Source organism: Chelonoidis abingdonii, chromosome 9, assembly GCF_003597395.2.
Source record: "Chelonoidis abingdonii isolate Lonesome George chromosome 9, CheloAbing_2.0, whole genome shotgun sequence".
Classification (NCBI taxonomy): domain Eukaryota; kingdom Metazoa; phylum Chordata; order Testudines; family Testudinidae; genus Chelonoidis; species Chelonoidis abingdonii.
In genome coordinates this window covers 6,481,026-6,505,572 of record NC_133777.1, presented here as the reverse complement: position 1 = coordinate 6,505,572, position 24,547 = coordinate 6,481,026, and the positions used below count along the sequence as shown (strand labels likewise).

The 24,547-nt window shown below is 49.7% G+C and overlaps 1 protein-coding gene across 5 annotated transcripts in view; it reads left to right on the top strand.

Annotated features, from left to right (window-relative positions):
* LLGL1 (LLGL scribble cell polarity complex component 1) overlaps positions 1–24,547 on the top strand; it is a 64,055-nt gene that overhangs the window by 3,767 nt on the left and 35,741 nt on the right. For 3 of the 5 annotated variants that reach the window (XM_032762747.2, XM_032762746.2, XM_032762745.2), the window contains exon 1: positions 11,601–11,717. In XM_032762747.2, coding sequence (XP_032618638.2) covers positions 11,683–11,717 — 35 coding nt within the window. In that variant the 5' untranslated portion in view covers positions 11,601–11,682. Of the gene's footprint in view, positions 1–11,600; positions 11,718–24,547 lie in introns of those variants that run through there. The other 2 variants (XM_075069153.1, XM_075069155.1) reach the window with 1 other exon arrangement.

The window sequence follows — 24,547 nt, the reverse complement described above, 5'->3', positions numbered from 1 at the left end:
CCATGAAGCTGAGCATGGTCTGAACCGATAGTGACTCCTGTTGTGGTGCTTCATGCTGACAGTTGTGAGCAATATTGGTTTTATCCATTCCTGTTAGCATAAGAAGACTTAATGGGCTGTATGCCTGGAGCTAGCTATAGAATTCCGATGCTAGCAGGAAGCGAACGGAGCTGGTATAGATTCAGATTTCATAAACAGATGCACAATGGCCATCTCTTGTGCACTGGCTGTGGTAGCTCTTGGATTTGCAAGGGATTGGGTTAAATCTGCCAGGGTCTCTGCCAGATCATCGTGATCAGGGATGGAATAGTAACCGATTGCTTTAGAAGCTGCATTGTCCATGTCAGAAATGGGTCAGCCCAGCCTCTCTGCCTCTGCAGACCTGGGGATAGTTTTGGCTGCAACTGAAAACTAGTCTGGCCTGGATACCTGTCCCAGTCGCACAGCGATCTCCCTAAAGGGTAGCCTCTGCTACAGAAGCCAGGAAATGCTGTGGGTCAGATGCAGTGCAGGGCTGTGTACAAGAAGCTCTGTGGCCAGTGCAGTTGGTCTCTTGGTGCTAACTGTCTTCACATTCAGGGCTTGATCCCATGAGGTAGGAGGTTCTCTCCATCCCAACTGAAGCGTAGGCAAGGGCTCTGTACCTCGCAGGACTGGGCTCGGTACCTCGCAGGACTGGGATCTGAATTAGTCACGTGATGGTCTGTGATGTGCTGAACTTTGACCAGTCTTTTAGGGCACAGATGTCTACATCGTCTGTGCATGGAGCCCCGTTAGTCACCTCCCCTAGGGGGTCACTTCATGGTGAGGGTTTTGAACTGGATCTCACTGGATTAAGGGGTGTGAAATCCTGACTGAGAGTTACAACCTCCAGATCTGTCCCTCATTCAGGCTGTCTCCTTCCTGAGGCTCCTTGCGAGTTCTGGGCTTAAAAAGGGAAGAAGGACTGTCAGCGTTGGCAATGGTTCCTCTAAGGGCTGGGCCAGAGCATTCGAGAGAGAGGCCTGGACCGATCAATGCTTGCAGACATCTGCAAAGGAATCCAGATGGCTCTGAGGCCAAGCTCGGGCACCCATCCTAAACCGTTTGGACAATCAGTGAGCTTATATCATCCCCTCCTGCAGCCCTGACATCAAATTGTGTTTACAGAACCTTTGTATTCACAGTCAGGCTGCAGATGGGAGTAATTCCAACTCTGCCCCTGGAGTAGCTGCGCCAGTGCTGACCCCAAAGTGCAGGCAAGGACGTGAACGGGGCTGCACGGGAAGAGCTACGTGATGTTTACTCTCACCTGGAATTGAGGCGAATGCCAATTGGCTCAGTTGGAGCAAACCCAGGTGCTGTGCTTTGGGGTCAGCATTGGGGTTGCTGGCCGCAAGTGCCTGGATTAGGGTTATTGCTAAATGCAAACTAGGCGTGAGCGCTCTCGCTTTTCTAGCCCTTGCCGCTGTTCTTGCACCTTTAAAGGGTTGGAAATGGAGCTGGGTGAAACTTTTCAGTCAAATAGCTTATGTGCCCCAAAATGCTCAGGGCAGCCAAAACCATTTGTGATTTTGGTGAATAGTTTTGGCTGAATTTAAAAAAAGAACATCACGACAGCTGATTTTGACGCTTTGTGAGCCAAACGTTTAACTTTCCACGCTGAAACGTATTTAAAAAGGGCGTTAGATTGGTTTGATTTTTTTAAAGGGTAAACATGGTGGGCTTTTTGGGGTCAAACAAAACATTTAGCTCAACCCCAAACAGTTTTTATTTTGGTGAAAAAACAAACATTCCAGGTTGGGTTTGACCCAAAGGAGAACTTTGCTCGGTTCTGCCAACCAACTGAAAAATCAGTTTGCTCGCGTCTAGTTGGGAGGCCGAATGTGTCTGTCTTTGTGGAAACTGCAGGGCACAGAGACATTTCTTCAGTTTGAGTAAGGGCAGGTCTATGCTACAAATATACAGCGGTGTAGCTGCGCTGCTGTAGTGTTTAATGCCACCTCCGTGAGAGGCGGTAGCTGTGTTGGTGGGAGAAGCTCTCCCATCGACATAGCACTGTCCATACTGGTGCTGGGCGGCCGAATGCAGCCTGCTCTGTGAAACTGCAGGGTAAAGAGACGGTCCTTCAATTTGAGTAACTTGTCTTCCTCTATCAAGTCAGAGATGAGTATAAATGAATAGTCTAGTTGGGAGCACATGTGGCTGACAACATATTGTGGCCCCGCCACATGTTGGACCCCAGCCGGCCCTGTCCACGGTGAATGGGATAGCACTGCACTGCACTATGTCATAGCGCTTATCAGTAGATCTCGAAGCGCTTGACGGAAGTAAGTCTCACCTCCCGTTTCCAGAGGTCTGCTCTCCGCCTTGGGTGGCTGGTGGAAGCAGATGGCTAAATCCTTCCCAGCTGGGGCTGAGGGGGGCCACTGATTTGGTCCCATTCCGCATGCAGACTGAAGTGTGGTCTCAGCCCATGCTCTGAACAGACCGTTGCAGTGCACCAGCCCTTTGTAGTGTGGCCATGTGGCCTGCCCATGCTATAGACAGGCCTCTGTAATCGCTGACACAGGACCTGATCCTGTGGACGGTTCCGGTCATAGCGCTTATTGCCTGGCTAGTCTCACTCAGGAGGAGCATTTTCAGGAATCGGGTGTATGATTTTTATCTTTGTGTTAAACCAGATACGTTCAAGGCCGTTACAAGCTGCGGGGGTGGGGGAGTGTGGTGCAGTTCTTGCTTTGAGTCCCTAGGCAGTTTTGTCCAGTGCTGGGAGGCATGCAGCGGAAAGCAAGGCTGCTCTGAGGGGCTTTCTGTGGATGCAGGACTTGCATGTGGTTGAGGTCTCTGCAGTGCAGCAGGAACTTGTTGAGGAGCGGCTCTGAACCGCGTTCTGCTCCGCTAAGCACTTCGGGGTAGGATCGTCCACCTGACTTCTATTACGACTTTTTTCCCCTCCTTCTCAGCTTGCTTGAAATCTGATTTGTATCTGCTGTAACCAGGCCCAGAGCTTGCGTTCGAGAAGGCGGCCTCTGCGTGCCAGATACAGCTCTTGGGAATGTCGTCTGGCAAGGGAGGGGATGTGCTGGAATATGGGCTTTGGTCGTACAGAATAGCTCGTTAAGCTGTCGCTCCGACGAGGAATTTGAAAGCTCTCTGTGGATTTAGTGGCAGAAGGAAGATGTTGGGGAGGGGTAATAGTGGAGGCTTGTAGCAGAATTAATGCACTAACCTTTCACCCTGGAGACCTGTCAGTTAACAAGTAAAATGCGTTGCCTCTGAATCTGATCCCTAGAGGTCACCGACTCTCACTCGCTGCATAACTCAGGCAGCCCGTGCATGAGACCTAGCGCTGGAGTGGCAGGTACCTCTGATAGCCATTCCACTGGCACCGATGGCTCCTTGATGGCACTATATCTGTGGCTCTCCTCTTCCTCTCACTCACTGTCTCTGAGAAGTACAGAGGTGTCTGACTACAGACCTCTTCCAACACCAGATGGAGGTTGGGGGATGGGCCCCTGATTAGTGGGGAGAAGAGCATCTCGCGGGCAATGACAGATCTTGATTCCAGTGGTAGGACCAGTGCTCTTCCCAAATAAGCTGTGTTTCTGCACTGCCCAGTTGCTAAACTTTTAGCCTTGTCAAAACACAAGACTTACTCAGTCCCCTCGGGGTGCCTGACAGCTCTCTGAAATCTGTAACTCACCAGAGCTTGGCTCAGTAAATCTGGGGAGGGAGTTGGTGGCACAGGGTGTCTCTCAGTGTGTAGTATCTGGGGGGAGTTTGTAGATCCTCTAGCTTGTCATTCATGAGAAGGGAGCTCATCTCCCTCCCATCACACCTATTGATCTGCTTTGGTCCTTCTTGTTGCCCCAGGTCATACTCATGGCCATGCTCCCCCAAAGTCATGAATGATGTAATCTGACTCCCCAGTGTTGTTCCATCACATGGGGATGAGGAGCAAGTGACTTGAGCCCTATAGCTATTTTCTGGTATATTCCTGAAGCTATATTCTGGGTGGCTCAAGCAGCAATGGTGCTTCCTCTAAAGGAGGGCTGACTACGGGAAACTAGCTCCTGGGCCCTTTTTCCCATTAAATGGCAACAGAATGAAAAGGGTTGGCATGACTCTGAGGTGGCCTCTCATCCTGGGGCACTCGCTAGTCTAGAGAATGGTGCGTGGGTTATGGAAGAAGGAATGTCTCGAGGCTGAGTGATGGCCACTTTTAAACGGGTGCTTTAAACGGATCTGTTGCGGTTCAGGAGTCCTTGTCTCTTCCTCTCCGTTCTGGTTCTGAAGGAGTGTTAAAAAAAACATAAGAACATAAGAATGGTCTACTGGGTCAGACCAAGGGTCCATCTAGCCCAGTATCCTGTCTGCTGACAGTGACCAACGCCAGGTGCCCCAGAGAGAATGAACAGAGCGGGTAATCATCAAGTGATCCATCCCCTGTCGCACATTCCCAGCTTCTGGCAAACAGAGGCTGGGGACACCATTCCTGCCCAACCTGGCTAATAGCCATTGATGGACCTAACCTCCATGAATGTATCTAGTTCTTTTTTGAACCCTGTTGTTGTCTTGGCCTTCAGAACATCCTCTGGCAAGGAGTTCCACAGGTTGACTATGTATTGTGTGAAGAAATACTTCCTTTTGCTAGTTTTAAACCTGCTGTCTATTAATGTCATTTGGTGACCCCTAGTTCATGTGTTATGAGAAGTAGTAATCGACACTTCCTTATTTACTTTCTCTACACCACTCATGATTTTATAGACCTCAATCATATCTCCCTTTAGCCATCTCTTTTCCAAGGGGAGATATGATTGTTCAGGCCACTTATGAATGTCTGAAGGTCCTCTCTCAAAATAATCCATCTCCAATGCAGCTAGAAGTGAAGCGCCTCGTTTTCAAGATGGGTAGCTCCTGACCAGAAGAATGCACTGCGTCTTGTCCAAGTGGGGCCTGGTGGTGGCAGCAGCCCTATGCCAAGACTCTGCTTTGTCAGTCGTTGGCTGTAAAAGTGACCACAAAGAACAGTTCGAGAGCAGAGCTAGGCAGAGGAACGCAAACTGGAATGCAACCAAACAAGAGGACATAGTTCCTGCCCTGAAAGGCTTTGTCTGAAACCAGACAAGGGGAGTAGGGGAGGCCAGGCTAATTACAGGCATGATACACCCACTGATTCCTGCTGTAATATATGGAGTAGTTATAATCGGGCTGTCCTTGGACGTTGTGGTGACAAGTACAGTGCGAACTGGATCTGCTTGAGCAGGATGGGCCCATGAGCTTTGGTAAGCTGCCTCCAGAGTCTTCATGGATTGTCCTGGTGCTGCGGTATTCTCCAGATGTGTAAAGTGCTTGAATATTCAGCCCTCTGGGTTGTTCTCCCTTAGCTCCCTAGAAAGATGCACAAAGTATTGTACCCTTGGGTCAGTGTTTCTTCCCCTTAGTAGCTCGATGGTCAACTGAAGCAGTGTTTTTCAACGATGGGTCCGTGGATCGGCGCTGGTCCCTGAGATCTGCCTGACACGGTTTAGGAGGGCAGCAAACTGGTCCCTGGTATCAAAAAGGTTGAGAAAAACAGAACGAGAGGACTGTTTGCAAGCTGGCTGACTGCACAGGAAATCTGACCACTGGCACTCTGAAAATGATGAATCCTTGGCCAGATAGGAATGGCCAGTCGGGCGGGGACAATCCCGATCACGTGCCCGGCCTTGACAAATTCTTTATTAATTTGAATGTTCATAGTTCCTCCCGTTGGAAGGTTTCAAAGCATTCTAGCCTCCCCCAGGTAAGGAGACAGTGTCGCCGCTCAAAGGGCCAAACAGATCCACACGCCCTCCTCAGGTCGTGTACAGATCAGTGGCAGGGCCAAGAATTTAATCTAGCAGCCCTGTCTCCTGCCTTAATGTCTGAATTCAATACCAGATGCAGCTGATGTTCCCTCCCTATCATATTGTTCCTCTGGCTAGAGAGGGGGAGGAGCCATCTGGGTAGCTGCACCTGAACTCCCCTTCCAAATAGGCCAGGCTAGGAATCTGGTGTCTATAGGAAAATGGAGAAGGAGCTAATTAATTAGCTTCTGTAAGGAATCCTGCCTCTGGACTGCTTCCTGCGTTCCTAGTTATCCTGGGACAGTGACTGATCTGATATTTGAGTAATTAAACCAGGGTGAGACATGCAGCTGGATGGCTGTTAAACAGCTGTGCACCTGCAATACCTAGCTCTTTTTGGAAGGGTTTCCACACACCAATTAAGTGAGAACACCAGCACAAGGGAAGAGCTCTGAGCAGCTGGAGCCTGAGATAAAAATAAAGTGTGTTTGCTGCTGATGGCTCGGAAGAAACCAAATCTTCAGCTCCCAGTGGGAAAACCGGGGGAGGAGGTTTGAGAGGTGGGAGCTGGGGGAAACATAAAATGGCAGATGGCTAATGTCAATGTGTGCGTGGTAGGAGACAACATGCTAATCTGCTGCTCGTTGTAGCACAAGAGAAACGTGAGGAAGTACTATATGCATCTGCAGTATGTCCTGCTTTCGGTTGAAAGGGAAAGGTGGTCTCCTGGCCTGGCAGGTTGATCATCTGGGAATACTCTATGGGAGGGGTGGGCAGACTACGGAAGGTGGGCTGGATCTGGCCCGCCAGACGTTTTAATGGGGCCCTTGAGCGCCTGCTGGGGAGCAGGGTCTGGGGCTTGCCTTGCTCTGGTGCTCCTGGGGAGCAGGGTTGGGGGCTACTCTGTGCAGCTCCCCGAAGCAGCGGCATGGCCCCATTTTGGCCCTTATATGTAGGGGCAGCCAGGGAGCTCCACTCTGCATGCTGCCCCCACCCGAAGCCCCACCCCTGCAGCTCCCATTGGCCAGGAACTGCGGCCAATGGGAGCTGCAGGGGCAGTACCTGTGAACAGGACAGCGCACAGAGCCGCCTGGCCGTGCCTCCGCATAGGAGTCGTAGGGGGGGACGGGACATGTTGCAATTTCTGCGAGCTGCTTGAGGTAAGCACTGCCTGGAGCCTAAACCCCTGAGCCTCCTCCCAACCTCCCTGCCCCAACCCTGATCCCCCTCCCACCCTCCAAACCCCTCGATCCCAGCCCGGAGCACCCTCCTACACCTCAAACCCCTCATTTCCACCCCAGAGCCTGCGACCTCCCCATCCCAATTTTGTGTGCATTCATGGCCTGCCATACAACTTCTATACTCAGATGTGGCCATTGAGCCAAAAAGTTTTCCCAGCCCTGCTCTATGCAGTGATGTGTCTTAAGGGCTTATATGATCCCCAGTCCTATAATATCTAAGCGCCTTGCAGTCTTTCGTGCATCTCTCCTTGCAGGTAGGGAAATATTAATGACCATTATATAGGTGGTGCACAGACTAAGTGACTTGCCCAAGGTTGTACAGAAAGTCTGTAGCAGAGCAAGAAATTGAACCTGGGTCTCCTGGGGCCTAACTGCTGTGTGCTGTTCCCCTCTCGGGGAGTTGGAGGTAACTCCATACCTGTTTTATTTCAGCGGTGATATCCTTTTGTGGACTCAGGAGATCCCGTAGCCCTTGATGTAGGAGAGATGTAAGAGGTGAATGGAGGGCAAACAGTCACAACTGTGCAGTGTCTTGTCAGTAACAAAGAATTTCCCTGTGAAAGGAACTTGGGAGAGCTGGGTTGAATTGCTAGCGCTCATGCTGACCTGTGACCTCGGGCGCTGTTCCCAACCTAGATCGTGGGTGACACTTCCCCTGTGAGAGCAGGTGTTGAAGACTGTAAATGTCACTCGCTGCTTGTGAGTAGCTCGGTGGTGATGTCATACATTGGCTGTCTCCAGCCCTCGTGTTGGAGCTCCTCTGCTGGCAAAACAGTTCAGTAGTTAAAGCAAAGACTCTCACTTTGAGACCTTTGGCAAGTCACTCAGCCTCTCTTTGGTGTATCCGCACTTACAGAATGGAGACCTACATCCCAGAGGGGCCGGGGGCAAACTGGTAGCTGCAAAGCACTAGAGGCCCTTGGATGGAAGGTGCAGAGGGAGTGTGGTTAGTACTGTGCCCTGGGGCGGAAGGGTGGGTCGGCTTGCTCTGGTCTAGCTCCAAGGAGCCTGCATTCCAAACCCTTGCTTCATACTCAGTGACGACTCTGGCTTGCGGAGGATACAGCTCCTGTCTCCTCCTTCCTCCCATGGACTGTCTTCAGTCCCTGGGATGGCACTAGGGACAGTGGATGCAGTACTGGCTCTGAGCAGTAGCAACCACGTTAACAGCCAGCGCTATCCGCTGCTGAATCTGTTTTCTTTGGTCTCATCCGTGCAGTCACCAGGCCCTGTCCTGCTTAGCTTAAGAAATCTGACCGGCCAGGGTGGCATGATGGCAGGGAGCCGAGCTGTCTGGCTTGGCAATGGTGTGTCCCACAGGAGGGGTAACATTGGCACCCCAGTCTTTTGAAGCTATCTGATTGCTGTCATTCAGGGTGGGAGAGAGGATACCCATGTCTTGTTCCCTGGATCGCCTTTGCCTGACGGCTATTCACTGGAACTCTCCACTTGAAAATATGGCAAACTTTAGTGCTGGTCCCAGCCCTGTTCCCTAGAGAACTGTGGTGGTATCATGCACTTGAGGATGCACTGGACAAAGTGACAAGATGTCCCCCTGTCCAGGGTGCGAAGCCCGTGCTGTCAAACAGTCCCCAAACCTGATCTTCATCGGACTAGAGTGTTGCGTTGTTCCCATGGCATTTCGGAGTCTTTCCACTAACCTTGTGTGTAATGCTGTTTCAGAATATCTCACAAGTAGAGAGCTGTTGGTCTCGAAATGCCAGAATAGGCCTGGCAGCCACTAGCAAATCAGCGGTTTTACGATTCATACTTACCATGACCAGATCCCGAGTCTGGTCTGTGTTGCTGCTTTGCAGAGTAACCACATGGGCCTGCAATTTCAGGGGGACCCAATTTGGTGGTGCTGCAGTTGGTGTCTGTGCAGTGCATGGTCTTCAGAATAAGTCGTATGTTTCAGATGGGGCTGATCACTGATTTCTCAAGGGGTTTTTGCCAAGCCATCCTCTGACTGGCTTCTGGCAAACTTCTCCCACTACCTCTCGAGCTGCCTTATTACAATCTGATCGTATATTTAAAAATTTAGTTTCTGGCCTTTCTTTTGCACAAGAGCATCCTTAGTCTGGTCCTAATCTAACTCCCTGTTACGTACTGTTGGCGAAAACACTTTTGCGTTAAAAGGGGCACTTGAAACACCCGTCACCCACGGCAGCCATGAGGAAGCAGGTGGTTAAGATCTGCCAAGTCCAGTGGTTCTCAAACTTTGGTACTGGTGGTCCCTTTCACATAGCAAGCCCCTGAGTGCGACTCCCCTCCAGTAAATTAAAAACATTTTAAGATATATTTGACACTATTATAAATGCTGAAGGCAAAGCAGGGTTTGGGGTGGAGGCTGACAGCTTGGAACCCCCCCAATGTAATAACCTTGTGACCCCCCCTGAGGAGTCCCGGCCTCCAGTTTGAGAACCCTGTGCTAAGTGGACGCAAGAGTTAAGAGTCTGCGTGTGGAGGGTGAAGTTGAGAAGATCCTACAGACATATGGTGACACTATGGCTATGTTTACACCATAACCTGTGTCAGCCAAACATGTCACTCAGGGGTGTGACTGTGCCGCCACCCCACCCCTCCCCCAGCGATGTAAGTTTCACAGACATAAGCATTCGTGTGCACGGTGCCATGTCGGCGGGAGAGCTTCTGCTACTTGTGGAGGTGGGATTTTTATGCCAACGGGAGAGCTCTCGCCCATTGGCACAGAGCATCTTCACCAGATGCATTACAGTGGCACAGCTGGCCACAGCGGCACTGTGCATATCGACATGGCCTCATTCCTAGAGTCAGCTGTGAAGCACTGGGGAGAGCCTGAGAAATGCCAAGTATTAAATGCCTCTGCTTGGTGAGATGGGTCCTGCCGTGAGCATTAGGGAAAGGGGGGCCGGAGACGGAACGAGCTTCCTTCACTTGGGGTAGGAGGAATTAACTGGTCTGTATGCTGAGCCTGTAATAGGGTCTCTTGCTACCATCGCTTCCTGGATAACTTGTCCATTATGAAAACTTTCGATACAAAAACAGCCTCTGTTTCTCGGAGTTGGCAAGTGATTGAAGTTCATCCAGTAATCTCGATCCAGTTGCTAAGAGGAGTCCTCCCTCTGGGCAGCCTTTATGCTGGGCTGTCCCCCAGCTCTGGTTCAGGTACCTAGTAGAATCCCCATATCCCACTGCTCACCTCTGCTCGGCTGCAGGGGACTCCATCCATTCTGTGGGTAAAGACTATATTCCCTGGGTGGCCGTGTTCAGAGCTGCACATTGATTTCCAAGGGGAAGCGGGGAGTGTTTGCTGAGCAAGAGCTAAGATTCAGTCTCTTCCTGTACTGAGCTCAGATTGACCCTGACACTTGAGACACGTAGCTGGAATTCGGATACTTGCACGTTGGTCCTGGAAAAAAACAAAACAAACCCCCAGTCCTTGGCTGGAGCCTTGCTGGGATTGCTCAGGGGAGGTGGGAGGGAGCGGTTGCTCCAGGCGGCTCTTCCAGCCAAGCCTGATTAATCTCTTCTCTTCTTCCTCCCTTCCACTTCTCCTAAAATATGGCCTTCCAGGAGGCCACTGGGGTGGGAGCAGCACTAAGGGAGGCTGCACCTGCACTTTGTGGGCTGCGTTGACTCTTATTAACCTTCCTGAAAGGAAGCTGTGGCCAGTAATAGACAACCGCCAGCAGGCTAAGGAGTGGTGCTGTCTATCCAGTGCTGCTTTTATAGCCGCTGCTGGGAATCCTCACGGCAAAGAACAGGCGTGGTCCAGAGCCGTGGCAAATCTGATGCTGCCTCCCGGTCAGGGCTCACGCAGGCTGTTTGAAAGGCTTTGATGAAGTCAGTGGGACGCACAGTTATTGGCCACCCCCCACTTAGCTGGTTATTCCAGGGATGTCCCGAGGCTTGGTAGCTGCAAGGTGTCTTGGGCTGTGGCGCTTAAATTCGGCTGCAGTTTACAAGCTGGGTGGAGACTGGACCTACTGTCTCCCTGTAATGCTCCTGCCAGTCTGTCCGGGGCAGGGCCCTGCTTCCTACATTCTGGACCTTGCCAAGCCCAATGGGCCCTGGTCCTTGGCTGAGCTCTGAGTCACAAGTCCCTCTCTGAGGAGCAGGGAAGGCGAGGTCTGACCATTTTCAGACAATGCCAAGGCCCAGGCTTGGCCAAGGACTAGAAATGTTAGATGAGGCTATCGTGTGTGTGGTCCTTGCCTAGCTCGCTTGGGCAGTGGGGCAACAGAACTGCCTGGCACTGCTGGCACATCCCATTGCTAAGGCTTTTAGGCAGGTGCTCAAAGGGGAGTCAGTCTCTGAGCGGCAAGTGAGCGAGAGTCCTCACCCTTCCCTGCAATGCTGGGAAGAAGGGGGACATGTAAATTGTGAGATCTTCTTGGGCCCTGTAAATAGGGATGCAACTGAACTTCTTTTTTGCGTGCGCTGTCCAAGCCTATGGAGGCAGCACCGGCCAAAGACTTTGGGTTGGGCCCTGTGTAGCCATCTCTGGGGGCTACAAGAGAGTCAGTCTCGTACCGCTGAACTCCGTGGCATGTGACGCTGTCTCGTTTCTCTCGTCTTTCTCCTAGACTGTGGAACATGGGTTCCCCAACCAGCCGAGCTCTCTGGCCTACGACCCCAAACTGCGAATTATGGCTGTTGGCACCAAATCAGGGGCTGTGAAAATGTATCCTTTCCAGGGCACACCCTCGTGGGACTCTCTGGAGAGGGGCGGAAGGTAAGGTCACCTCCTGCCAGCTGGGGGGCAAACTCGCTGTAGCTACAAATGGGCCTGACATGGCCACTGCACATAGCTCCAGTGTTGTGTTGGTCTCATTCAAACTCTTTGGCTAACTGTAGACACTGGCTTGGTCTGCTCTGTTCACCTTGGTAGGTGCTAGCTAAGCATTTCGTATGGTGTCTCAAAATACCTTGCAGGCCAAACGGCTGGGACCTGGGGGGATGATTCAGCCTTGGCTTAGGCAGAAGCATTCCTTCCTGGCTCGGGAAGGTGTTGGGACCACTCTACACTAGGGCTGTATTTCAGCTCAGCCCACTGTGGTTCCGGGATTAATATGGCTGCTGATCTCGATTCAGTAGCTCATCTGCAGCTTTGAAAACGGGAACCTCTGGCTGAGAGCCTGTAGTGCTGGTCGGGAAAGTGGGGTTTCTTGTCCCATGAAATAGCCTTGAGTATTGTGAGCTTCCCAGCGGATGTCCTGGGGCTCGGACCCTGGTTGACTGCATTGTCCAGATGAGAGTGAAAATTCAGGCTTACAGCATGGAACTTTGTTACTTTTCTTGTCTCTGGAAAATCTCACAGCAGTGATTGCAACCAGGCTTAAGGCCTGGATTAACAGCTTCACTTCGGTGCCCACCCAGGGCCGAAGGCTGCAGAGGCTGTAGCTTTGGAGGACTGTGCATAGCCCTCTTGGAAGCAAGGCTAGGCTGTGTCATGAGCATTGTACCCACTGCGAATGGGTGTGTTCTTGCTGTGCATGCGAGTTTGCTAGTAGCTGGCTTCTTGTGGGTGTGGGTTGTTTATACGCATCTAAAACTTGGAAAACAAGGGTGCTGTACTGTTCCAACCTTTTTTGGCAGGTGAGAGTGGAGGGGACGGGGTGGAGCAGAGTGGCTCGAGGTGGGTGGGAGGACAGCCAGCATCTGGGACAGGTGTCTGTGTGAAGAGGGTGTAGATCTTAACCTCCTTGTGCCCACATTGGAGGTAGTGTTTGGAGCACAGAACTGGAGCTCAGGACCTCTTAGTTCTGACACTGATCCCTTCTGTTCATGGGTCCTCGCTTGTGCCTCTAGTTTTCCCCATCTGTTAAACAGGGATGATGGTGTTTACCTGCTTCTCAGGGGCGTTGTTGCGTAACGGTTAGTCACCACGCCTTGGGGATGGGAAGTGAAGTCATGGCTGCATGGGCCAGGTTGGAGGTTGGGGTAGGGGAGGGGAAGGCTGCTTGTGCTCCAGATAGGGTGGGCGGGGGGGAGCGCCCGCCCTCTCCCTGCAAGGGTGTTGCTGCAAATCAGTCTTGCCAAGATTCCAGCCTCTGCACTCAGCTGTCTGTGCAGAGCAGTGACTCAGAGCTGATCCTCCAGCTCTCAGCAGGGGCATGGCTTTTTCCTCTTCTAGCATGTTTCCTACTCTGTGCCTAGCAACCGGCCCTCTGGTAAATAGCTGAATGGCCGCGTATGGGCCTTGGCTTGGCAAAGTGGTCATAGAAACCAGCTTGCGGGTAGGGGCAGACGTGGAAGCAGTGACCAAATGGCAGCCCCGCGTCTGATGCCAGCGAACCTTGCCATCCTGTGCTCTCCTCCTGCCTCTAGCCGCGGCGGCAGTGGCTTTCCTGCCATGACGCTACTGCCCTTAATAGACAGGGTAAAACAGTGCCCATGTGAGCCAAAGAGGCCACCTCATTGAAGCTCTTAGATTTCCTTCAAGCATGGCAAACCAAACGCCTCTCTGCGGTCCCTCACTTCAAGCACAAGCCTGCCCTGTTGGCATAACTAGGTTATAGCTTGCCTTAGGCATCAGGGATCTCTCCATGGAGAGCCAAAGCCAGGGCTTACATGGATCTCTGCAGCAGCTGGGCTGTCTGACTCTGTGTGTGTGTGGATGGCTGAGTAGAGGATAAATCCAAGCTCCTCATTCCCGAAGGGTGGGAAAGGAAACAGCTGAACTTGCTCAATCTTCCAAAAATACGACGTGTGACTTATGAATGGAGTCCACCTCCGCTCTAAGTAGACGTAGTGTCATTGCTCACCGTGGAGTGGTGCCTAGGGGAAACGGCAGATCAGGCACTAAAAACTGACATTCTCGGATCCCACTGGTGGTCTGCAATAGGGAGAACATTCACGCTCGCACTTCTCCTCTGCTGGCGGCTTCCTTCCAGCTCTCTTCGCGGTGCTGTGATGCTGTTCATTTCCTCTCTCCATGAAGAATACGTGCCAATGGCAAGTCGGGATTGAGCAGTGATGCAGGCTGGGGAGAAGGAGCAGATGTGTGTGTTTCTTCCTCCTCTTCCTCCAACAAACCTTCAGCCCAGGGGTTTATTTAAGGAGTACAAATGGCAGGTTGAGGATGACAAATTGCAGAAGTGGTTGGGGAGAGCAGGGCTGGTGGGGACACGCTGGGCCAGTTGACGTCTGGGGTGCCAGGTACTTGGTGTTTAAAACTCCTTGCCCGGTGTTTGTCTCTTTGTTCTTCCACCTCTGCAAACAATCGGTGGGGAAGGCGAACCTGGAATGGGGACCACTAGCCCACCAAGTGGGCTTACAAGAAGCTGTAGGGATCCCTCTCTCCCTCAAACGAATAGGGCAGAGTTATTAGCAAGGTCTAATAACCTGAGCTGGCGATCTGGGTTCTACATAGATTGGCAGGACTTTGGGAGAAGGAACTGTGGGGTGTTTTTTTGTTGTTTTGTTTTTTTTGGTTCTGTTAGTACAGGGCCTAGCACATTGGAGTGCTGACCCACGGCGGGCTCATAAGTGCTACACCTCTACCTCAATATAACACAAATTTGGATATAACGTGGTAAAGCAGCATGCTCTGGCAGATCAAAGCAAGTTCGCTATAACGCAGTTTCACCTATGATGCGGTAAGATGTTTTGGCTCCTGAGGACAGCGTTATATTGGGGTAGAGGTGTATGTTGTTACAAATAATAAATGTGTCCATACATGGAGCTCACAAGTCTGTGTCCAATTAGGAGTTGGATTTTTCTGAAAAAATAATACATGTTCATCCAGCTTAAACTGCAGTCAGTTAAATGCTGAGGCCCACCCGGTTCTTGTGCATCACAGCCCAGGGCTTGGACAACACTTGTTAGCAAATATGCTGTTTGGTTTTGTTTTTTGTTCTCTCCAGTGCAGAGGAAAGACTCCTCTCTAGAGGCAAGATATGGGCCCAAACCACAGCCTTAGAAATGGGGTGTCTGCATGCGGCTACCAGCACATCTCTCGCAGGGATGCCGCTATGCATTTGTTTTTATTACCATTGTCTGGGAGCCCCAGTAACGGACCATAACGCTCTGGACAGCAGCCTAATGACTCAGGCTGCCGTTTTCATGGAATCAGGGCGCAGCCTTACAGGGATCCTTTGGAAAAGGGCCTTTCCCAGCTCCGAGGCTAACTGGCTGCCCCTGAATCGAGCGTCTGTCTCGAGCCGATGTAGGCGGGGGGAAGCTGACCCATTGTATCCAGGGCATCCTTGACCAGTCTGCTGCACGTAGCCAAAAGCACTCAGAGGAAAGGGGAGCTGGCAAATTCTGCAAGGCCTGGCAGACAGCATCCTTTGTTGCTTGCTGTGTGGAGGGACTTCAGAGGGCTCGCTGGCTGCAGGCCAGGAATCAATTTGTCCCAGGGGTTTTGAGGCTCTGTTCTCCGGGCCCCGCTCCACAGGAATGCGAGGGGGTGTTAGCTGGAAATTGGTCGGATGTGCCGGACAGGACAAGGTGCAGAACTGGCCCGGTCCTAGCCTGTCCTAGCCGTAGGATCTTCTCCCGGCACCACTGCAGCGTCTCTGCACAGGAGGTGGGGAGGAAATGGAAGACCCAGTTACTGTGTGTGCATCCGAGAGTGGCTCCCTTTATTCAATGTCCTAGCACAAAGCTGGCATTTCTTTCCATTGTGTACCAGACCTGAATGCCGGCCCAGCTGCGACGTCGCTGGCTATGCAGCCAGAAGATGGCTCTGTTTGTCCCTGGAATGGAGAGCTTAGTTGACAGGCACAACAGACTCTGTGTGTGTGTGTGTGTGTGTGTGTTGGCACCAGTACGTTGCCCTGGCAACTCGCCCCCCTCCCACGCCCCAGTTACACAAAACTGACCTCGGAGCACAGATGCTTGTACAGGTCGAGTTTAGCTCTAGAGAACCTCCTCTGGCCTGGCACAAGTTGTTCCTCACTTGATGGGGGAATAAAACATACCCTTCCTCAGGAGTTGTACTTGAGCTGGTCCATGTTAACCATACGTGTGCTGGCGGTACTGCTCAACTGGCGTGCAAGTAGCCATCCAGACGGTAAGCTCCTTGGGGCAGGGACCGTCTCTGTTCTGTGCTGTGCACCCCTACGGGGTGACGCGCAGTAATAGTATGAATAACGGGGCAGGGGCGACCTCCGTGCCTTTTTCTCTCACTCCATCCTGATTTGGGTTAGCAGCATAAAAGCTCCTCCCTTCACTGCCAAAGGAAAGCCACCGTTGCCAGGTCACATAGCCTGTATCTGAAGCTATTGCTTTTGACAGGGCCGGCTAGAGCCGCTTTAGCATCGGCTGGGTGGATTGTACCCAGCAAGGAATAGCCTCAGTTGGGTAAGACCGAACATCTGCCAGTGGTAGTGGATAACTTAGACAAAGTGAGCGGCTTCCCATTCCCCTTGCTCCCAATCTCCAAGCCCACTTCTCCACGGGAGCAAGAGCTGGGTCCAGGAGGGTCAATGCCTGCTAGCTCAGCGCAATTGGCGGAAGCAAGATCCTAACTAACTGCTGGCTGCACCGACTGTTTCTTTCCCCTTTGTTTTAAATCTGCTGCTTATCAATTGAATTGGGTTCTTGTGGTTATGTGAAAGGGTAGATGACACTTCCCTGTTTGCTTTCTGCAAACCAGTCATGGTTTTATAGACCTCTGTTCTTCCCCTCAACCCCAACTGTGTCTGTTCCAAGCTGGACAGTCCCAGGCTATGGAAGCTGTTCCATTCTCCTGATCATTTTTGTTGCCCTTCTCTGTACCTTTGCCAATTGTGATATCTTTTTTTGAGCTGGAGTGACCAAGTCTGCACGCAGTATTCAAAGCATCAGTGTCCCATGGATTTATACAGTAGGATGGTTCCTAAGATTGTAAGCTTTTTTTGACTGCCACTGTACATTGACAGGATGTTTTCAGAGAACTGTCCACAATGACTCAAAGATCTTTCTCGTGTGGTAACAGCTGATTTAGACTCCATCATTTTGTATGTATAGTTTTGGGAAAACAAATAATCCCATGTGCATTGCTTTGTAATTTGCAACAGTCAATTTAATCTCCCATTTTGTTGCCCAGTCACCCAGTTTTGAGAGATCCCTTTTGTAACTCCTCGCAGTAAACTTTAGACTTACAAAATTACTCAAGATAGTTATCTGCAAACTTTACCACCTCACTGTCTACTCCCCTTTCCAGGTCATTTATGAATATTGACGAGCCCTGGTCCCAGTACAGATACTTGGGGGATGCAGCTATTTACCTCTCTCCACTGTGAAAACTGCCCATTTATTCCTAACCTTTTTCCTATCTTTTAACCAATTACTGATCCATAAGAGGACCGTCACACATCCCATGACTGCTAGCTTTTTGTTTAATAGCCTTTAGTGAAGGAAGTTGTCAAAGACTTTCTGAAAGTCCAAGTACATCATATCCACTGGATCACCTTTGTCCACCTGTTTGACCCCATCAAAGAATTCTAATAGATTAGTGAGGCGTGATTTCCTTTTACAAAAACTCTGACTCTTGTCCAACAAATTGTGGTCGTCTTATGTCTGATAATTGTGTCCTTTATTATAGTTTCAGCCAATTTCTTGGTACTGATGATAGGTTTACTGGCTTGTAATTGCCTTTAAAAAATTAAAAATAAAAATCAGCATTACATTTGTCCGCCAGTTATCTGGTACAGAGGCTGATTTAAGCAATAGGTTACATACCACAGTTCTTCAATTTCATGTTTGAGTTCCTTCAGAATTCTCGGGTGAATCCCATCTGGTCCTGGTGACTTATTGCTGTTTAATTGTCCGATTTTGTTCCAAAACAATCCATTCCTCCTGAGTCGGCCAAAGAAACGAGCTGCGTATGCTGAAATGCAGGGGCCTGGTTTTCACTCTGACTGGCTCCATTGGAGAACTGGGTTCCAGCGTCCCCTCCTCCTACAGCAACTCAGCTTTAGAAAGCTGCAGCCCCCTCCCAGCAGACTCCTCCAAGGGCTTGTTCCACATTGGGGTCAGCAACCTTTGGCCTGTGCCCCTGGATGACTGTTAAGCTCTTTTTGCAGAGAGAAGTGCCCAGGGAAGACTTCTTTGAGGTGGGGATTGGGTGTCTGGATCAACCCTTCATCGCTGGCCATCCAACGATTGAAGGCACTGGGGTGAAGTGTTCTGCCCAAGGCCATGCAGCAGTGACTTCAGCACTCAGAGGGAAAGCCCTTGATATGGGGGTTTCCCAACCCTAGCCTAACTTGGAGACAGAAATAGCTTAAATCAGCCTCTTCCTATTGGGGCCTGGGCCAGGCTGGTTTCTACCCCCAGTGGCTTGAGGTGTTGTCAAGAAGCTGCTAAATTCCAGTGGATCTGGATACATACCTGGGCCTTGCATAGAGCTGCCGTGTGCCATTAAGGAAGCCTGTCATTCCAGTGCACAACAACCTTTTCCTTCTCCAGGGGCTGTTTCCAGAGGATGAGTCTCATTCTGGGACTGCAGTGTGGTAGAGAGAGGTGCTGAAAGACTTGTGTAGCCAAGAGAACAATGCAGCTATGTCCATTGGCACAGGGAGGCTGAGCTTCAATTGCCTCAAATTACCTAGGTTAGCGGTACCTGTTAGTGACCCGTCCAAGCCTGCTTGGGAGGACAGAAACAGACCTTCGTTGGATGCCCTCCTGTCTTGCTGCCTCCCGATCTGGTGACACACCACGGCAGTCCTGTAGATGACGGCTAAAGGTGTGCCAAATGATTCACTAGCAGTAACTAGTGGAATGGTGCACACTGGCCCCGTCACAGATCTGGTGTTAATCCCTTATAACCCTGACTGGTGGGGGAGGGAGGAGGAATGACATCCTTTTTCCCCAGCCCTTCTGGGCATTCCCTCACCATTTCATTATTCCTTGCACAGCTTCACCGACAGCAGCTCAAGAATGAGCCTCCCTCTAGCCTGGGTAAGCTGAGCCCTAGTGGGTAAGACTATCAGTGCCCTTTCCACACTGGCACTGCCAGAGAAATTAAGTTACGGGCTATTGGAGAGAGAACTCCGATGGATAACCAGGCTGCCTAGAGACCACCTCAGGTCAGGACTATATTCAGAAAGTGCAATAGGTTACAAGAGCTCACACCTGGGCTTGTGTCTGGGAGGCTCAGCTCACTGGCCATCCTCTTACTGCTAATTCACCTTCAGTGGATAAGGCTTATTGTTGAAAGCAGATGTTAATGGCTTGGTCCTGCAAGAATACTTGGCACTTTCTGAATAGTCCTGACCTGAGGTGGTCCCTAGGCAGCCTGGTTATCCGTCGGACCCCCCTATATTTGAGGGCAGGTTTTCTCTCCGATAGCCTGTAACTTAATTTCTCTGGCAGTGCCAGTGTGGAAAGGGCACTGATGGTCTTACCCATTAGGGCTCAGCTTACCCAGACTATAGGGAGGCTCACTCTTGAGCTGCTGCCGGTGAAGCTGTGCAAGGAATAATGAAATGGTGGGGGAATGCCAGGGGGGAAAAGCTAGTGCAAACACTTGCAGTAAAAAAACATCACTCTGGGGGTGTGGTTTCAGCACTTCACGCAGCTCTGGAGAACTAGCAGCAGCGTGGAAGGCTGCTCTGACACTGTTTTGAGCTCAGTCTTTAAACTCCTACAACTGGCTGCAGCGTTGCTGTGAAATGTAGAACAGTAGCTGCGCAAACCACAACCTGATGCAAACGAGCACTGCTGTGGATAATGTTGACACTGGGGGGAAGGGAGGAGAGCTAATAGCCCTCCTCTTCATGTACATGGATCTGTGGGGCACGTGTGTGTGGTGAATTCAAGGGATCTACCCCAGAAATATTAAAAGCTTTCAATTCCCTATATTACTGCTTAGCTAGAGTGCTTAGTGGGTCTTTTTTTTTTTTTTTTTTTTTTTAGGCATTGCTATTGTTAACTCTTCACTCTCCCCCAGACATTAAAGTACTGGCAGGATGTGTATGTGTGCCTGCACTTGACAAAAGAGAATACTGAACATGGAAACTTTCCCCAGACAGAATTACCATGAAAAGTGTTCTTTGTTTCTTTATGGCCTGGGCCTGGGCTGTCAGATGAGCTGCTGGAACTGCGTAGCAGTAAAAGTGAAAGTGTCCCGTCTGTTTTACCTACTTAAGCTGAGTGAAGTGCAAAAGTAAATGAGAGTTTCAATGTGTTTTTGGTTTTAAGGTGTTAAAAGCGAGGGGTATGTGTGTTGTTGTCGTGCTGCAGTAGCCAATGGAAAGCTTTCATTATGCAACAGTCCTCTCTCTGATCTGCTCAGCCTGGCTTTGGAGGGAGTCTGCAGCCCTCCTCCTATACGATTGTTGCGAGCATCCGTGGTCCTATGGAATAGAGCTGTACAGATGGTCAAGTGACACCTAACCGTTGTCTGCAAAAAGAAACTGCAGTCTTAGCATCTCTCGTGGAGAAGCTATTATGTACCAGATTTACTCTTAACTGGCCTCGAATAGCTCTTGCTCATTGTAGTCCCTGCTCCATTCTCCTATGTATCTGAGGAACCTTGATTACCTAAAAAGGTAATTTTGACCAAACTTTACTAAACAAACCTAAGACTTAGAACGATGGGACCAGAGTTCTAAACAAAGCAGGGATGTGCGTGAGAATCTGGAAGCAACAGTCAGTAGCTTGCTGCCTATGCCCAACATGAGGGAAGTGCAGATTGTAACTAGCATGGTGTCTGAAAAGCAAAGCAGTCCACCTTGTTTGTAACGAGAGCATAAGGAAATCTCCCTGGTAGTGTCACTCTTAATGAGCGCTTCGCCCACACTCTGGCTGGCACAAGTGTGCATCTCTCTTGCCATTGGGGTTCCTGTTAAAGCTGGTGTGAAGTTACGCCAGTACGCTCCTGTGGGAGACGTGCACTGCTTCAGTACCAGCTCCATGGCTGGAGGGCACTGCTCTCCAATTCCTTGTAGCACTAGCTACTGCCCCTGGTTGCCTTGCAAAGTAGGTGCCAAAGGTTCTCCAACATCATCCTAGTGGCTGGACAGAATGCTGTCAAGTGGGAGCAGAGAGCAAATGCTCCTTCAGATGCTGCCATGGGATTGCTGCCTTTGAGGATCAAATTCCTTCTGGATTTGTATTCCTGCCTGTCTGACATGGCTTCAGTTCTGGTCCTGGAGCCCTAGCAGACTTTTTCCCTGTAATGTCCCTGTCTCAGCTGGGGCATTAGCAGTTTTCCCTCTATGCAGGGAGCTCACCAGTTCCTGCTATAGAAGTCTCTTTGGTGATCATGAATGCAGATAGGCTAACTGCCAGCGTGGGATCATTTTAAACTCCTCCCGTCGGCAACCTCTAATTGCTGTTGGGGCGTCAGTAGGACTTCCAACTGTGATAGTCTGGAAGCATCCACTGCTAGCATCCCCTTGCTATAAGGCTGCGTTTGTGGAGTGTGCAGTCTCACTTGAAGAGATCCTGTCTCTTGCTAACATGCAGTGTCTTTATTGGGGGGAATTTGTTGTAAGCTTCCAACTGAAACGTAGCTTTTGGTTAATGCTGGTGCACTGCTTGCAGCTCCAGCCAAGATTCATGTAGGAGTCAGCAGGATCTTAATGAGTGCATAGGCAGAGTTTTAGAATGAGGCTTACGATAATGAGTTTGAGCAGAGGGACAGTCACCTTGCCTCTGGTGCTGTCCTGTTGGAGACACTTATCAGTGAGATGGTGTATATCGAATTAGCGTGTAACACAAGTACATTGCCTAAACCTTTATAAATGACCAGATTTACATGCTTCTCTCGGTAAAAGATACTGATGACATCAAATGCATAACGCTGAAGCCTTTGACACACTTGCAGTATAGCAAATTCTCCTTTCACTGTCACTCTGAGTTTATCACAGCAGAGGAGTTCGTGATAGGTGATAACATATATGCAAACTGTTGGGTTTAAAAAAATAAAATCCACTGCTTGCATTAGGCTCCTCTGTAAATTGTTGCCTGCCAGTTGTATTTTCCTGTGTGGTTAAACATTTGGATGCTGTGAAGTGAGCCCCGGAAATGAGGTCATATAAACAAATGAGGAAATGCCTTTAGAGAAGGAGCACTATCACGCTGAGCTGGTCTTTTCCATGCTGCCTTATCTGTTACTAAAACACCTTTTAAAGTGGCACCGAAAGAGAGCGACTTAAGCAGAATGTCTTTTGACACCTTGCTTGGCTTGAATGCCAACAACAGACTGGTGGGTTTCACTTTTGAGTTCTCTTGCACCTGCCTTGTGCAGTTAGGGTGACCAGATGTCCCGATTTTATAGAGACAGCCCTGATGTTTTGGCTCTTTCTTATATAGGCTCCTATTCTCCCCCCACACACACCCCGCCCCGATGTTTCACGTTTGCTGTCTGGTCACCCTATGTGCAGAAGCAGGTTGGTGCGTCCAGAACTCTCACTGGAATTTAAATAGAAACAGTCCAGGACTTGGATTTATTTGCAGCTCCCTCTGACAAGCCTATACTTGGGCTGCAAAATCCCTAATGAAGCCTGGGTGTTTTGGCTTTTATCTTTGGGTTTCTGCACTAGCTGGTTAAAACCTCTCCCTACTCACCATCCTGGAGAGCATGCATCCGCGTGGCAAATCCATTGCCAGGCAGCCTTGCATTTAAAATAGTCTTCAACGAACAAGACTTTTAAAGCCTTGGCAGGTCTGTTGTGTATTTGCCTGGCTCAGACACCGTAAAACGAGCAACGTAAGCCTTTTCCTAGCAGCTTCCTCCGCTAACTGAACAGCTCCTCAAACACCCTTCTGCGTGGGGCCTGTGGCAACTGCATCCTGTCCAGAAACTCATCCACCGGGGCTAAGTCTGGCCCTGTATTGTGGCACCAATGGGTGACTGCTGATGATTTATGTAGGTGGCATTGCAGGGGTTGTGCTAATTTATTGCTACTTTTCTGCCGGAGGGGAGAGCCTGAGAGGAGGAAAAAGACGTTTAATTGTGGTGCCTTGGAGCCCACAGCCTGGCTTTTCATTGAGCCTGGTCTCTGCTCCTTGCAGATGCTTGCAAAATGCTGCAGAGCGCTGCATCTATTCAGGCTAGTGGCTGGTTGGTTCTCTTTGAGAAGGGCTGTTTCTTTTTGCAGCTCTGCAGCTTGCTTTTCAGGTCTGGCTTTTCCACGCCTTCCTGACCATAAAGCTTAGTGTGAAGATGAGGGTTACTTAATATTTCTAAATATTAGAAATGACAATTTCCTAAATTACAATGTTGCATCCAGCACAGGTGAGTTGTATATTAGACCTTGTCTTGACAGATAAGTGGAATTGGTCACAGATCATAGAAGAAAGAGGAAGTTGATAGTAATGAATAGAAATCAGAAGCTAAAAATTGTAAAAAATTGATAAGGAAAGCAAAGGGACACATGAAGAAATCCTGCATCCAGCAGAGAGGACGACGATAAGGAGGAGTTTCTGAAGTACAACAAAAAGAATCTTAACAAAGGTATTGGTCAATTACTAGATGGAAATGGTAGGCTCGTCAATAGTGGAGGAAAAGGCAGAAGTGTTCAATTAATATTTATGTTCTGTACTAAGGTGGGCTTGGCGGACAAATGTAGTCATACCATATGACACTCTTTCCTTTTGGTGTCACTAGTACCTCCGGAGGATGTTAAACAGCAGCTACTAAAGTTAGACATATTTAAATCACCAGGTCAGATAACTGTCATCCAAGAGTATTTTAAAAGAGCTGGCTGAGGAGCTTATTAGACTGCTAATTTTGGGTTTTGTTCTAATAAGTTTTTGGAAAATGAGATATTCCAGGACACTGGAAGAAAGCTAATTTTGTGCCAATATTTAAGATGGGTGATCAGGATGATCCAGATAATTCTAGGCCTGGCAGTTCGACATAGATCCTGGGCAAGATAATGGAGTGGCTGATGTGAGACTCTGTTAATTTAAGGCAGGTAACTATTTCCAATCAATGTGGACTGATGAGGAATAGCTCCTGTCAGCCAAGCTTGTAAAAAAGGAATCACGTTTGGTTGATAAAGGCAGTAGTGTTGTTGTAATATACTTAGATTTCTGTAAGGCGTTTGCCTTGGTGTCCCATGACATTTTGATTAAAGAATGATATAAAATTAACATGGCACACATTAAATGGATTTAAAAATTAGCTAACAGCTAGGTGTCAATGTAACTGTAAATGGAGAGTGATCAGGTGGTTGTGTTTCTAGTCGGGTGCTGCAGGCGTTGGTGCTTGCTTGGTCCTACTCTGTTTAACACCTTTATTAATGACCTGGAAGAAAGCAACATAAAATCATCATTAAAGTTCCCAAATGACTCCAAAATTGGGGGAGTGATAAATGAGGAGGACAAGAAACTGAAACAGAGCAATCTGGATCGCTTGGTAAGCTGAGCGCAAGCAAACAATATGCATTTTAATATGGCCAAAGTTATACAACAAAGGACAAAGAATGCAGGCCAGGCTTACGGGATGGTGGGGAGACTCTTCCAGGAAGCAGTGATTCTGCGAAGGACTTGGGGTCATGGTGGATAATCAAATGAACGTGAACTCTCTGTGACGCTGGCGGAAAGGGCCAATGCAATCCTTGAATCCAT